We start from the raw sequence: 15,548 nt of genomic DNA, 5'->3' as shown, positions 1-15,548 counted from the left end.
AACTGAGGAAAAGATGTTTTGGAAGTTATGGAAAATTCTTCTTCTTTTCCGGTGCTATAATTCCCATAGGTTTGGTAGGAAGTGGTTACGGTAGATGCAGGCTGCTTGTAAGTTGCTTTACCAGGTCTATTGCTACGTGCTTGGCTAATGCTTTTAACTACACAAAACCTGGTGCTTGTTCTAACTGTGATTTTGCTGAACTTTTGACTACAAAGAACCATATTCTTGGGGACTGAAGCTGTGTGTGAAATGCAAGTTAAATGGATGGGCAAGTTCTGAGAGACGAGCAGGGAAACTATTCTATTTATGGAGCTCCTTAGTATATATGTGCTTTTAAACTGCTGTTGGAATTAAATGTGGTGTTCGCATGCTTTCAGGGGCATACTTGGAATTTAAGAGAAAAAGGACCGAGATGAAAAGGATGCGTATCTTTGGTATAACCTGAAACACAAACATGGTCCCCAGAGTGGCAATGAGCATGCAGGCTCAGGTATGACTGCATGGTGTTTTTTCTCCCTAAGACTCTGCAGCATTCACAGTATTGGATGAGCAAAGCTCTTCAGAAAGAGCAGGGTACGGAGAAGGAGGAGGTTATTTGCAGACATCTGTTATTTACCTGTGGTAATCATTTAAAATGGTGCTGCCTGAAGTGCAATGGATGCCAAATAGTTGCAGGGTGCTTTTGAAGAGCTAATTTGAGGAAGGTTGTACCTTCAGCGTGTAGTCTTAGTGCCGATAAGGCTGAGAAGACCAAAGCAGTTACATCCATGGCTGAAGAAAGAAGAGCTTGCTTTAGGTGACACATACACGCACACACAAAAGAAGTCTGTGTTTGTATCGAAGTTGGACACGAGACCTCCTCAGCATTTTTCTTTATCTACAGGAAGACTTGACAGTATCTCGCTATTGATACAGTGAAATAGTGGGTTGATATTTTGGCTCTCTTGGCACCATCCTGCTTCCCTTCGGTCCATCTGCCTTCTGTCCTTGTCTCTTACATCTCACTGAAAGCTAGAAACTTGTCGGGGCAGAAACTGGCTTTGTGGTTTTTTGGTTTTTTTTTGAGCACTGAAGTGGAAAGGAAATGGAATACTAGCTCTCAGCTGTAATTTCGTTTTCCTTCTAAGATTTTACTGGCAGTTTGTAATTGTTTTTATCCGTTTGAAAAGAGAAGGAGCGTTCAATATTCACTTCCAGTTTTTGTGACCTAAATTCTATCTTAAGTGATGTTTATATTTTGGTTTAAAAAAAAAAAAAAAAATCTCCACGTGAAACAGAAGTTGTGAACTTGTCCCCGACTTGTTTGTATCATGGATCACTTCAGCTCCTGGTCAGAAAGCATCTGCCCTCTCTTCTTTTTCAGCTCCAGAAATTGAACCAATTTCTGCATGCTTACGCGTGTTCTGAGGAGAGAGGTTCCTAGTGGCTAGCAAAGAGCCTTCCTTTAGCTTTCAGTTCAACAGCTGATTCAAAAAGAAATATTATGCTTAAAGTAAGTTGTGCCCAAAAGTGATTTCTTTTGATTATTAGAATTTATTTCGCTTCTCAAGGCAGTTTAGCCAGTGTAGAGTAGTTATCATGATGTCTCTGAATTCTAACCGTACTGTTGATTCTTTCAGGCTTTGCTTTGGCATTTTACTGTTTTGAAAGGTTCGCAAAAAGCGTCAGTGCTTTGTATTGTTTTTGGAAATACAAAGAGGAAAAGGTACCCTTCAACCTGCTGATGCCCTGGTGAATAGTTGATCATTCACAAGGCTGCCCAACTGCTGCGCCTGGCTGTGCTGTGCTGAGGGGCTCCAGCCCTGTTTGGCCCCGATGGGGCTGTGCCTGTGGGGTGCTGCCCTGCTGGCAGCTCTGGTGCACCTGGTGCAGTTCAGCAGCTTCAGCTTCCCAATGGAGCCCTGTGATCTTTGCCCTTCTCCTTCCCTTGCTTTGCTTGAAGCCCTGGTAGAGCATAGTACCCCACAGGCACAGGTCTGGAGATTTCTAGAGGGAGGGCTTCAATGCCAGTTCTGCACAAAATACATTCATTTAACTTAGAGTCAGCTATAAGAATTAGAGGGAGTATTAGGAATTTAAAATTGTTTTCACTGATGAAAAAAATTCCATTTCCTGTTGACCTTTTTGCCCAGGCAAACTTATTACTGAAGAAATGACTGAATTAGAAGCTTTCTTTGTTGTTCACTTAATCAGACTTCATGAGGAGCAGACAGTGCTGTTGCCCTTTGTAGGCAATTTAGTGTATCAAAGAAAGGAGCTTGTCCCAAGTTAGAGTTGACTGTACTTAGTTTCATTTATTCTTATTGCCTCAGAGTGTTGTATGTGCCATTGGACAAATACTTCTCTACATTAAGCAGTGCTGTTGGTGAGCACTGAAGTTGGCATTAGCGTTAGAAGCTTATTTCCCAGTTATACCAAGGTAAAGGACGGCTTGCTGGAGTTTGAGTACATTGAAACTGTTGAAATGTTGGACCGCATGGGAAACTTGCTGATGGGCACTGTTTAGCTGCAGTGTTGTTTTACACAGTGTAATCCAGTGTGAAGATCAACCCATGTTATTTAGCAACCTTTTTCATTCAAGCATTGTGCTGGTCGAATGAAAAACCATAACAAACACTGCTGGGTGTGCTTTTATTTTTGTACCTGTTGGTGTACAGTGTAGGAGAGCTCACACCTGGCAGGGTTTCATTTTAAAGAGCCATGATGACTATTATTGTGCTCTGAGAGCTACAATGACTATTATTTGCTCTGATGACTATTAGTGTGCTCTGAGAATTGTGTGAAAATGGAAGCCTAAAGGGTGTTTAAAAGAAAAAAGAAGGAACAAGAAAGCGTTTTCACTTTGCAGTGCCCTGAGCTGCAGCTGATTTAATAGGCTTAAAGCGGTTTTTTCATTAGTGCAGATGAATGATTGTTCCTTGAGCAGTTTCATGGGTTTTCATTGCAATACACTGAGCTCAGAAGCCTAAACTTAGGCCCTATGTATTTGTGATTTGCTTCACAATTTTCAGATAAAGGGCTTTGTAATTTTTTTCCTTCCAGCTTTGCACGCGTCCTCACAGTGCCACATCATTAGGCTGCCTTGTTCAAGCTGGGGTTGTGTCAGCTTATTGCCCTGAGGGCAGATGGCAAATGCAAGCTGGGGTTTTGCTTCTGGGAGTTTTGAACCTTGATGAAACAACTTCCAGAATTTTCAGACACGCAGTTTCTATATATGAATTATTATTCAAACAAGATGCACTTGCACAAAAGCTAAACAAGCTTTTGTTCTGGAAACGAAAGGAGTGCTTAGGGTTATGACTTAATAAGCTGTACAATTTCTAGAATCAACGTTTTATTTCTAGTGACTGTAGAGTTCTAACTAGTGGGAGATGTCTTATTACCACCTGTGTCTTTTCTTCTACATTTACTGCTGTTGTACGAATGAAAACCTTGCTTCTGTCTTCCTTGCTGATCTCCCAGCTCACGTCTGCAGGTGTATGGAGAGAGGAGGAGATCCTTGGGAAGGGACACCAAACTCACATTGTTGATCACAGCGTGTCCTTGTGATGTATTATCAGAATGTCAATTTGTGAGCTGTGCCTTAAAAGTGTGGTACATCTTCAACAGCACCACTAAGAATAATTTAGAGCTGCTGTCTGACCTAGAGCCTACAGCTACTGGTAATCTGAAAGCAGAGAATAAGAGAATATATTCCACAGGCTTCACTGCTTTTGCTGATAGTAAGGCTTTTGAGTATTTAAGATGCTTTGTCATGGCCTGACAAAATTCCATTTCTTTCTTCTGCAGAGAAAATGAGACAGTAAACAATTTATAGGGAGCTGTGTGAGGTTGCTGGTCAGTGATTCGTTGCTCTCGGATCTGAAATATTCCCAGCCTGTGCTGTGTGGTAACGCATTTGAGACTGCAGTATGTGTTGTCTCAAAGTTGGTCTGGCATGAAACAATTAGGTCAGTTTGTATTCTGCTTTTAATTTGGTTTTTCACATCTATCATGAAAAAGAGAGGAGTTGAAAAGGGAAATGGGAAGAAATCCACCAAACAAATGTCAGAATAAAGGGCAGTAGCTTGGAACAAAGCTGGGTTCAGGAGCGGAGATGCTGGTTTACGTGGTGCACAGGAAGTAGCTGATGCCCTTAACAGTGTCTGTTTTTCTTATAAAATTAAAATACCAAAGGAATGTGGAAAACTTTTCCTAATCTGTCATGCTTTGACGTGGGAAAATATAAGATGGCTTTGAATCAAGCAGGCTGGTTTTGAGAAATGTATTTGTTTAGCTGTGTAAGAGGAAGGCACGCTTTTGTCTGCTTTGTCACGGGTAACATTTACTTACATTATAAGTTTGCTTTCTTAAAAGTGCTTCAGTAAAACTGAGACTTCTTGTGGCTTTCAGCATGTGACCGCTGCACGCTATGGCAACTGCTTACTGCTAAAGTAGGGAAAGAGAAGCCCTGGCCAGGTTTGAAGTTTGAAAGCAGGTTTTAACTTCTGTTTGTAATGTATCTGTAAAAGCTTCTGTATCTTTGCTTGGAGCAAGGCAGTTGAATATTGTGTTGCCTTTTTCCTGGGATGATTGCTTACTCCTGGCTCTTAGCTCTTTATTTCTGTTCATTTTTGAAATGGTGGTATGCTTATATGGTTTATAATGGAGATGTGTTTCTTAGTGCTTCTCATGTAGGCTCAGTTGCTAAATGGCCCTGTTCACCCTATTGTCTTTATCCTACAAGTGATGTTCAGTTGGTGCTATTGCTTGAGTGGAACTCTCTAGAGTTTGAACTCAAATGAGTCTACTGTAGTGTAAACTGTTTTCTACTAGTACATACCAGTAGTGTTACCTCGTATTTTGTTATCAAAGTTGATTCTTTTAATAACTTTTGATAAGGTATAGCCAACTGGCTGGCTGGGGTTTGAGGTGGAAGGGAGCGGAGTTTGAGTCTGCTGCAGGTAATGGTCGAACAGTACTGCAGCTCTTGCTTTTTGTCAGCTGTGACTATATGTTTACCTCACATGGAGGAGTTACAGTGGCAATGTGAATTGAGCTGTATGTGCACTACAGCTCAGTAAGAGCTTTTGACTCTCTTTAACACCTGTGTCCTGTTTTTGCCATCTATGTATTTACTTTCTTTCATATTTTGCTTGCCAGTTTTCTCTTCTGCTGCTACTCTTCACTGATGGCTTTGCAAAGGCATTATTTTTTAAAGATAAGGAGGTTAATTTAAAACTTAACCTTGAAGTAGATTTAGGCTCTAGCTATCATTAAAAAGGAGCAAGCAGGTATTTAATATTTTCTTCTGTCTTTTCTCTTTCCTTCTTTCATCCAGAACACTTTCTAAAGCAATTCTCAGTCAGCTTCCTTAGTGGTACATGATCGAGAACAACAGTTTCTTACAACAGTTTACTATCAACAACTAGAGATGAGTCTCAGCTGTGTCAACACTATTTTAATTTTGGTATACTAATTGAATCCTTTTGGCGATTCATGTTCTATTTCAAGGAGAATTTGCTCATGCCAAGAATATCAAAGCAGTTCCTTCAAAAGGAAAAAAAAAAGTCAAATAGATGCAGTTTTTTTCTCATGCATGGGCATTATCACGGCTGTTAACTAAGCACGGTGCACGTATGTGATTATGGCCAAGTTTTTGTTTGTTACTCTGCCATGGATGCTATTGCCTTGTCCTCTCTAGCCTGAGCTATGTCGTAGTTGCCAAAATAGCATCTTATTTTAAATTGTCCTTACAAGCCTGTGAAATAGCAAGCATGTGGCTAAAATAACCTGTGTGAATTACAGGGAAGTTACAGCTATAAATACATGAACGTTCTTAAAAAGCCATAGTACTGTTCAGCACACTGAACAGTAGGAATATAAGTAATTCCTCATGCAAAGCCAACAGTGTCTGAGGACAGCGTATTCTGTTACTTCTACCCTATTTGGTTTGGATATTAGGGAGCGGCAGTTCTTGCCCATCTTTTGGTTAGATTTTTTTCAGTGCGTTTGATCTCTGAACCTGATCAGTGTGTATCCTGTACCCACCTACTTGAGATGATCTGTTGACCTCTGTAGCTTAAGCCAATAGTTTAAAAACCTTGACATTATTCTTTATCTCAACAGCTTTCTTAATTCTGTATGTTGCAATTTCATCTTGATTGCTGTTAATGGGTATATACCTAAGATAAGTAGTTAGGTGCATAGTAAACCTGAGCATGGGTCTGCTTCAGGCTTGTAGACCACAGTGCCTTCTTTGGGGGGAAATTTTGAAGAGAGGAAAGAAGGGGATGATGACTTATGAAGGGAAAATCATGAAAGGGAAATAGAAGCAGGAACAGGGAGAAGAAAGATTATGAAAAAGGAGGACATTGGGAATGAATTAAAACAAGGAGGAAAAAAATCCAGAGAAAATGAGTAAGAAAATATAATGAAGATAATAAAAGCAAATAATCAGATGAAAGATATGCACCAAATGAAACCCCTTAGCTTTATATATGTTGTCACAGTGTCTGAATGCAGTTTATGTGTAATTAATAATGATAGTGAAGTAAATTCTGTGTTTCTGATATTTGCTTGAGTTGAAGGGGTCTTGGGAGCAAGGAAAATGGTCTAAAATGAGAAGGGGATTCCTGTACTTAATAATTCTGTAAAGCCATAAAGAATGATGCATACAAAAATTCCATGCTATCGAGAATAAAATATGCTAGCAATCTTGTGAAGTTATGTACTTACTCTGGAGAGTTAATAAAAGTTATTGGAACTGGGGTGGGAGGGGAGGTTTGTAAGCTAGAACACTTCAATTGGCATTGATACTGGTAAATGGAAACACACGAACTAATGAATAGAAACAGAGCAAGATTATCACATCGACACAGTATGCCTGAGAAGTTCAAAGAATAGAGCTTTGTAAGATCTTTGTTCTAAAAATTAGTCTATTCATTCCTTTCTCCCAGCTGAAATGTGTTAAGGAAAAAGCTTTCTGTTCAAGTTAGTGCTCCAGGCTTGCTGACTGCTGACCTCAGGCACTATATTTCTTCATGTTCTCTTACCCTTCTCTCTCCTTTTTCATTTTTTTTTCCAGAAAGATCCAGATTACCTGAAGCTGTGGTTGGACAGTTTTGTTTCTAGCTATGAACAGTTTTTGGATGTGGACTTTGAGAAGCTGCCAACTAGGTATGTAGAATTACAAACCTGTTCACCTTTGATATCTGAACCAGACCTGGACGAGAGCCCAGTTTCTTTCAATATCAATACTGCTTTTAAACAAAAGAAAGCTTTTTATTGTTGAGTGGCACTCCTGTTCTTAAGGTCAAAATGGGTTGGGAATGATGAAACTTAGGCAAATACTGGTATTTGCATTGTATCAATGATGGAATCAATATTCACTTGTTTTTCCTTAGAGAAGTGTAAGCATTTCTTCTGAATTCTTGGAATAAGTATTCATGATGCAGGTGAAATAATATTAGTGTTAGTGCTTGGTTTCTATAGCAGTAGTGACTGAAGAGAAGAAAGATTTAGGTAAAGTTTTGTAGTATTATTCTGTGGATTGCTATAAGAGAAAGAGATGAAATGCTCAGTTTTAGATACTTTAGCTGGAAACTTAAAAAATGCACAAATGATAAACTTCAAAGTTCAGGAACAGAAGTATTAATGACTTACGTTGCTGACTGCAAATATGGAAATATAATTATGAGATGGGTATTAAAGTCTAATTTCCTATTTCTGTATTTAGCATTTTCAATTCGCTTTCTGTGCACTAAGGCAACTTTGCAAATGAGGAATAGAAACTTAGCTCTGTGTCTTTTCTTTTTAGTACATCCTTGTATGATCTAAGGGTTTTAAGAAAAAACCTTACAGGGTTCAGAAGTCATAAGAACCAGTGTCAGAGTTGTAGCTGCTACCACTACCAGTGAGTGAATAGAAAGAATGTCTCTCTGCATAATGGCTCCTGTCCAAGCCCTGTTGAAATCAATGGAAATTCTCTAATGGGCTTTGGATCAGATCCTGTTTGAAGTGTAAGTGATAGCCTCTGCTGTGACAAGGAAACAGAGAATGCTGCAACTGGATCGCAGTGGATAAAAACAGGGCATCTCATCTATTTGTATTAAGATCTTCTTAGCAATTATATTAATTCAGAGTTTATAGTGCAATTACTAATGTGAAAAATCTACAGAAATCTGTCAGTTATTTCTTCTTTCAGAGGATGTTTGCTTTGTAGTAAGATATCAAAATGTATCTTAAGGCGTTTAGTTCAGGAAAGCAAAAGCAGTGGAAAAGTGTTACCCTTTGTTGTTTTGTGTTCAGGGGTTGCTTTTTGTTTTTGTTTTTAGAGCAACATAGTAAAAGATTAAACATAAACACGAAGCTTAGCTGTGCTGAACAATGGCAGCATTTTCATTGCATTAAATAATGGGTTTCTGAGCATAAAAATCCCGTATTTTTGTGAGGTTAATGACAGGATTAGTGACTTGGTCTGGAAGAGTAGGCCTGCACAGATTTAGACTCATTTGTGTAACAGATGTAGAGAAATATATCAAAATAACATAGAAACATTTTTTTCTGCCCTTGTTGGTATTTGAGAGATAATCAGGCATGTCTAAAGTGGCATCCTTCTGGTATTTGTCAATTTCTATTGCAAGCATTAACACTATGGAGCTGATATTAGTGAGCCTGCAAAAGAGAAATATGTAGGTCAGAGTGGAGCCACCTGTTTCCCAGTGCCTCTTCTCTTGAGGCCAAAGGGAGACCCCTTGGACTCAGATGCGTAGGAAGAAATTAGGTTTACCCACTGATATCTGTGCCATTGATCTCAAGTTGCTCTCCTTTGCTACACTACCTCTGTTCACAACCACAGAAGGAATTTTATACTTTTTTATTGCTTTATTCCTCTGTCAAGTGTACAGTAGCCAAGAACATCCATAATTGCTAGAATGGGGTCTGACATGAGACTGCTTTTTCCTTATGTTAATGTTGGTGTGCTTGACAGCTAAGTGCCAGAAAGACCTTATGTACTGAACAGCAAGAGCCAGGAAATGATGAACAACTGTATAGGGATAAAGAAGCTCGTTCAGATTGCTGGGCAAAATTAACCTTTTGGAAGACAGCTACGGAGTTCTATCAGTGTAAAACACCTGACATTTTTTTTAATATCTAAGAAAACCACACTTCAGAAATGTAGTTGAAACTATTAGCCTTTTTTTTCTGAAAGAAAGCCTCTTAAGTGGCAGAGTCACTTGCTGGTGTAATTGATAAGACTGTTTCTTCATTGAAGTAAAATACATAATCTCCTGAAATATGTTTTGGATATTGAAGATTTTCTACACAGTACAGAATTTGGCGGTCTCTAAACTTGAGCAATGAATGTATCCAGTGGTATGATTTGGGTTGTGTAGTAAGTGGAGTTGATAAGCTTATAAACATTTAATCTTACATATGTTTATCTTCTGTATATTTTTTCTGTATATTTTTAAGTGCAATGGTTCATCAATGGTCCTTACAGTGATTTTTTTTTTAGTAAGAAAGTGAAGATCTTGCACAAGAAAATAACTATGCCGACAGCTTTGAGCAAAAGCCTAATGCACCTCTGTTCTTTGCCTAAAACAAAGAAAAAAAGCCCAGTCCTCTCAGCAGTGTTTACATGCGAAAGGATAAAACATTTACCAGCCTGTAGAAGGCTTTCTTTTTTCCCCATCACTAATGGAAGAATTTTTTCTTTGATTTCATGCTTTCAGAAACAGCAATATTGTCCGCACTGTTATGATTTTTTTTCTGGTTTTAGTTTGTATGCTGTCAAGCGAAGGAGCTTAAAGGGAACTTATGTCAAGTACCGCAGACACCATGCTGCGTTAGTGTATGGACTCTAAACCCACAAAAAAAGGATGCAGGAATACCAGAATAAAGCTGATTACACAGTTACTGGAAACGGGTTGCTGAAAATTGAAGCCTGTTTTTCACCAGCCTTTGTTCCGAAGTGCTTGCTTACAGCTTTGGTGGAGGAGAAGGGAAAGTACTGCTGATTTTAGCTGCAATTGAATGAAAACAATGTGAAGGCTAACTCAACTTCCTTTCAAACACCTGGGTTAGCAATTTCTGTTTCTGCATAACTATGCTAATGTAATGCAAGGAGATTACAAATAAAAGAATCCAAATGGAAAACCTGCAGGAGAGAAGGGGACAGACTCTTTAGCAGGATTTGTGGTGATAGAACAAAGGGAAATGGTTTCAAGTTCCAAGAGGGTTGCACCTAAGTTGGATAAAAGGAAAAAAAAAATCTTTCACAGTGAGGGTGGTGAGGCACTGGAACTGCTTGCCCATCAACCAGGTTGTTCTTGATGCCCCCTTGATGGAGACTTGCAAGGCAAGGCTGGATTGGGCCCTGGACAACCCGATGTAACTGTGGTGTCTCTGTTCATCACAGGGCAGTTGGACTAGATGGCCTTCAGAGATCCATTCCAACTCTAAGGGTTTAGTGATTGTAAAAGTGTAAAGATCTCTCATATTTTTTTAATGTATGGTAGCAGCAAGCAAACAAGAGTGTCAGTTAAGGTGTGACTTCTGAGATTATTTTCCTTTTTGAATGGTAAGTCTATGCAGCCAATCTTATTAAGAAAAAATGACATTACACACCTACACATCCAACTTTTCAAAATGTGTAGTGATACAGTAGCAATTTGTTGTGGGATGGGAAGAAGTTGAGTTATTTAATCTCTAGTGTGCTCAGTTTGAGTAATACCAGAAGATGAGCATTTCTTCTGCTGTTCCTGCACAAAGCAAAGAAGTTGTGTATAGCACAGACATGTAGCTACTGCAGAAAGAACACTCTGATATGTGAGGTATGGAGGGAGAAGGCTGTTTGCTTTCTTACAAAGCGTTTCATGATCTTACAGAAAAAGAGACTTGTTGGCCAGTTTGGGCAAGTTACTTCTGATATGACTTCAGCTGTCAAAAATTACGTTCTTAATACAGAGATGATGAATTAGCAGATTATTGTGAACAACACCTGTAGTCCCAGAGGGTATAAATCCACTGGCATCTTGGGGGATGAAGCTGCTCTCAGAAATGGACATTGCTTTCTTGACTGCTGATTTGCAGGAGTGCCTAATGTTCTTCAGGGCCACATCTAGCCTTGGTAGAGTTGTTGCATTTAATGCCAACACAAGTTTGTTTTTTTTTTTTCCTCTCCTAACGGTGAGATAGGAGGAGGATATAAACCAACCACGTAGTGGGTTAATGGCAAACAGAAACCATTAGGGTTGGGCCAGCTGTTCATGCAGAATGTGTGTGCCAGGAGTCAGACAAGCTGCTGGGAGCTCCCCATCCTGTGCATTCAGGCCCCAGTTTTCAAGTCTTTAATCTCTATGAGTTGTTGCTTTTGGTATTTAATCTTATTTTCTACTAGTTTGCGTAGTTGGTATAAGAAAGGCATGAAGTTTGCTGTGGATTACTGCCAACTGGGCTACAATGTCTATTTAGTAATTGGCATCTCATTTATTTATTTTAATCTTTGGTAGAAAGTTGAAAACTTTCCCTTGTTTAGTTTCATGTTTCATTCTGCTGTGTCAACCTTCATAGGAGTTTCCCAGGCCACCTGATTACTACTGAAAATCATGCCATTTTTCTGCAGCAATTAAAGCAGTTAATCTCATGGAAGAGGATTTAGGAATCTGGTTAACGTATTCCTGGTGCTTTTTTTTAGTTCTTTGTTGTTTGGGAAAAGAAAGCTCAAGCTGACTTATTGCCAGCAGGCACTTCCTTGTAACTCACTAGGAAGTGCTTGTGAGATATCAGTTGCTGCATTTCAGTAACCTTTCCTAAGCAGGTATATTGGAACACTACTGGAGCACACTGAAATAGGTTAATAATGTGTCACCTGCATGATTATGAGTTCCGTGTGGTCTTTCTCTTCAGGGTGGATGACATCCCTCCAGGAATATCACTGCTTCCTGACAATATTCTTCAGGTCCTGAGGCTACAGCTGTTGCAGTGTGTCCAGAAAATGTCAGATGGATTAGAAGAGCAGCAGCAGGCTTTGTCTCTTTTGCTTGTGAAATTTTTCATCATCCTTTGCAGGTATTTGTTCTGCTCACTACTTCAACGAGGCTGTTGTTTCGTTTAGCAAATCATTAATGCAGTCTTTAGATTCTAACCATTTATGCAATGTGATCAGATGCTTTCCATTAGAATCAGAGAACAGCCACTTTTCATGATCTTCCAAGTAAAGGGAAAGGGAATGAAGAGAGCCATACGGTCATCTTTTCATGAAAAATGGAATAGAAGGAGCAAAGGCATTTTTTTTTGTAATTATGCAAGATATATCTATGTGAATTCAAGTCATAGTGTATGTGGTATAAGAAATGCTTTTAAAAGAAGTTGTGCTCTAGAAAGCACTGGATATTAAAGAACTTAAATGGTAATTATACAGGAAGAACTGTTTCGCATTCTTAACATGCTTTTAATGCTGTAAACAGCTTAGGGATCTGACTTATTCTATTAATGCAGCTGACCTCTGAAACTTACTCTTAATTTTGTAGTACTGTCCAAGCAGGTAAATGAACTGTTTTTAGGGATCTATTCCTCCCTATTTCTTCATTCTTTCATGATAAACTGCACTGAACAAAAAAGGGGGATAAAGTATATGGTAGGGATTGTCCTTTGGAGAAGTATTTAACAAGCTGCCTTTGAGTCCTTTGGTTCTCCTTATCCCTACAACAGTGGAAAGCTGTAGTGCAGTGTTTAAGTATCCCAGAACGTTAAATAAAGCTGGATAGATGGTGATAGTTGTGTGATGAATTACCAACTGTTTTCTTACTCAGTTGCTAAACGGTTCTCCTTACATGATCACGTTAGTATCTGATCTTTGTGATGTCCTCAAACTGAGAAATAGCATGTGTGCTTCTTTGTTACTGTTGGTTTGCTTAGCGTTCTAAAATTGCTGATGTTTCTTCTTTGGAGAATTCTTTGGAGAACTTAAAGTACATATCTGCTTCTAGGTAATATATTTATTAAAGCATTGAAAAGTGTATGCAGCTGCAGTATCAGTCTCCTTGTACTGTTCTAGTAATGTGGGAGAAATTCAAGTTATTGCCTCTGTTATCGCATGCCATTTCTGACCTATCTGTTTAGAGTGTCCTGGGAATCTATTTAATCTCTGAATCCCCAAATTCCAGATAGAGTTGACCTACAGCAGGATGACTCAGGACTTTCTTCTCCTTCCTGTTAAAAGAAAACTTGTGTACTATGTTACTGTGACAGAAATAAACATTTGAGTACATGCAGTCCTTTGGGGAGTGTTTCTGAAATGCTTATACGCTTTTCTGTGATTATAGACTGAATACTAAAACAGACACTGTTTGAACTAGCCTCGGATAGTACACTCAGTGCATTTCTGTTTTTTTTTCTGTTGTTTTCATAGGAATTTGGCTAATGTGGAAGAGATTGGGATGTGTTCATACATTAATCATGTCATCACCATGACTACATTATACATTCAACAGGTACGTCTTTTAATCTTTGTAGTCTGCTCTTTTCCCCGTAGAGGACCTCTGGCTGTTGCTTATTGTGATCCCTGTCAAAGTAAAAACTGTTTGTGGGGGAGCGCTTATGGAGGGGGATCAAGACTAAGTTTTAACTTCTAGAGACCTTCTGATCACTGTTATTACTTTTGGATTTTTTTTTTTCCCAGTTAAAAAGCAAAACAAAAGAGAAAGAAATGGCAGATCAGACACCAATAGAAGAATTTGTGAGACATGCACTGGCTTTTTGTGAAAGTCTCTATGATCCGTATCGCAACTGGAGGCAGAGAATTGCAGGGTAAGTGTGGACCAGGACAGGATCACAAGCTGTATGAGTTTTGATAACTGTAGATAAATGATGTATAAGGTTGCTGATGGAACTACTGATGTCAAACTAAAATAAAATGTAATTACATGGATATGCTGCTGATTCATTTTACAGGAGTTGGATGTCATAGGCGCTGGATTCGATACTGTATGCTAGTTGTTTTTCAGAGATGCTCTATTCTAAAAAGATAATGCAATATGATAATTTTGGTAGGAAAAAAGACTTCATGAGGTGGATACTCAACACTGAAATCCAGTGCAACTGGAGTTGTCAGTTTGAGAAGCTTAATTTCTGTCATTCTAGGTACAGGCTCTTCTCTTTGAAGATGCTGGTGATTCATTTTGTTACAACTGGCCCTTTAGAGACCTCTTAAAGATTCCTATGAAACCTTTCATGTACAATTCTCCCTTATTAGCCCCAGATTCACTGCAGTGATGTTAAATGTACATAGTCTTGCACAGTATAGTTAACAAGTCTTTCTGCTGTGTGTACAAGGGCTGAAGTTGGTTGCTTCTTGCCACTATCATTCTGAACTGCTCTTTAAGTTTCTTTTACTTTCATTAGGACTGTTTTGATGTGCACCAAATATTGGATCTGTGCATGCAGATAACTAGTCTTGTAAAACTTAGAGTCAGTTCTACAGCTTACATCCTGTAGAACTGTGCTGCATTTGTGCATTCAGTCACTCTTCTGACTCCACACATACAGAGTGGAAATCATATAAGATGTGGTGGTACCTTGTTTGCTGGGGTTTCTTTGTAGCTGGCAACCTGTAATATGCCATAGCACTGCATGGATTGCAGGTTTTATGGAACTGTCACTGATAGTACTAACTCTCGTTATAATTGCCTTGTTATATTTTCTGAAACTGGATGTGATTTAAATACTTTTAAAAACCTTAAAGATATTTTCTGACAGTCTAAAGGTTGGGGAAAAAAAGTGAATGTACCAGGTGGTGTTTGGTTGTAACTGACCGACATGAAGCTTTTTCCATTGCCTGCTTTCAAAAACTTCCCCGTTTTTCTAAACTGGTAGAACAAGGAAGCCAGAGGAAAAGAGGCAGATAAATGTGGTTGAATTGGTTGAAAAGATATTTCTGAAGATCACGGTGTAAATATGTTTGAAAAGAAGTCTTTAAATCTATCAGCAGAATTACTTCCTTTGATTTGCTTCCCCTACCTCCCATAATGCATGCATAATAATATTTTGGGCTATTTCAAATTGCATGGTTAAGAACTTAAGTAGATGGCTTACTTGCAATGGGGAAGGACTAAATACCAGCTAGCTGGTGGTGTTTTGGTTCATTTTATTTTTGACCAAACCATGTTCTAAACTATTAAAGCATTTCTAGGAGTGGAACAGTAAAGTCATGATTATCTGTAAGTTGTTTTTTAAGGTGAAATACTTTTTTGCTATTTTTTAATCTTGTAGGCAAAACTTACATTTTTCAGCAGGGTTCTCAATTCTGAAATCATGAAGCAGTAAGTCAGAGACAAAGGTGTCATATCTTTTTTTTAATGTAATTTCAGACGTATCCTTAGTACAGTTGAAAAGAGCAGACAGAAGTATAAACCGGCTTCCCTCACTGTTGAGTTTGTCCCTTTCTTTTATCGTAAGTATTATCAACAGCATGTTTGAAAATGGTCATCTTTGGAGGAGTGAAGTTGGCAATTCTAAATTCCATTCCCCAAAGAATGTGTGATAAATGTAAAAGCAACTTACTG

General features: G+C 38.7%; 1 protein-coding gene across 5 annotated transcripts in view; it reads left to right on the top strand.

The window, feature by feature from the left end:
• NBEAL1 (neurobeachin like 1) overlaps positions 1 to 15,548 on the top strand; it is a 79,596-nt gene that overhangs the window by 8,764 nt on the left and 55,284 nt on the right. For all 5 annotated transcript variants that reach the window (XM_004942674.5, XM_004942671.5, XM_004942672.5 and 2 more), the window contains 5 exons: positions 7,067 to 7,158; positions 11,893 to 12,054; positions 13,397 to 13,478; positions 13,667 to 13,794; positions 15,354 to 15,436. In XM_004942674.5, coding sequence (XP_004942731.2) covers positions 7,067 to 7,158; positions 11,893 to 12,054; positions 13,397 to 13,478; positions 13,667 to 13,794; positions 15,354 to 15,436 — 547 coding nt within the window. The remainder of the gene's footprint in view (positions 1 to 7,066; positions 7,159 to 11,892; positions 12,055 to 13,396; positions 13,479 to 13,666; positions 13,795 to 15,353; positions 15,437 to 15,548) is intronic.

This window comes from Gallus gallus, chromosome 7 (genome assembly GCF_016699485.2).
Source record: "Gallus gallus isolate bGalGal1 chromosome 7, bGalGal1.mat.broiler.GRCg7b, whole genome shotgun sequence".
In the NCBI taxonomy this organism is placed as follows: Eukaryota; Metazoa; Chordata; class Aves; order Galliformes; family Phasianidae; genus Gallus; species Gallus gallus.
Note: the sequence above shows the minus strand (reverse complement) of the source record. Positions and strands in the feature narration are given on the sequence as shown.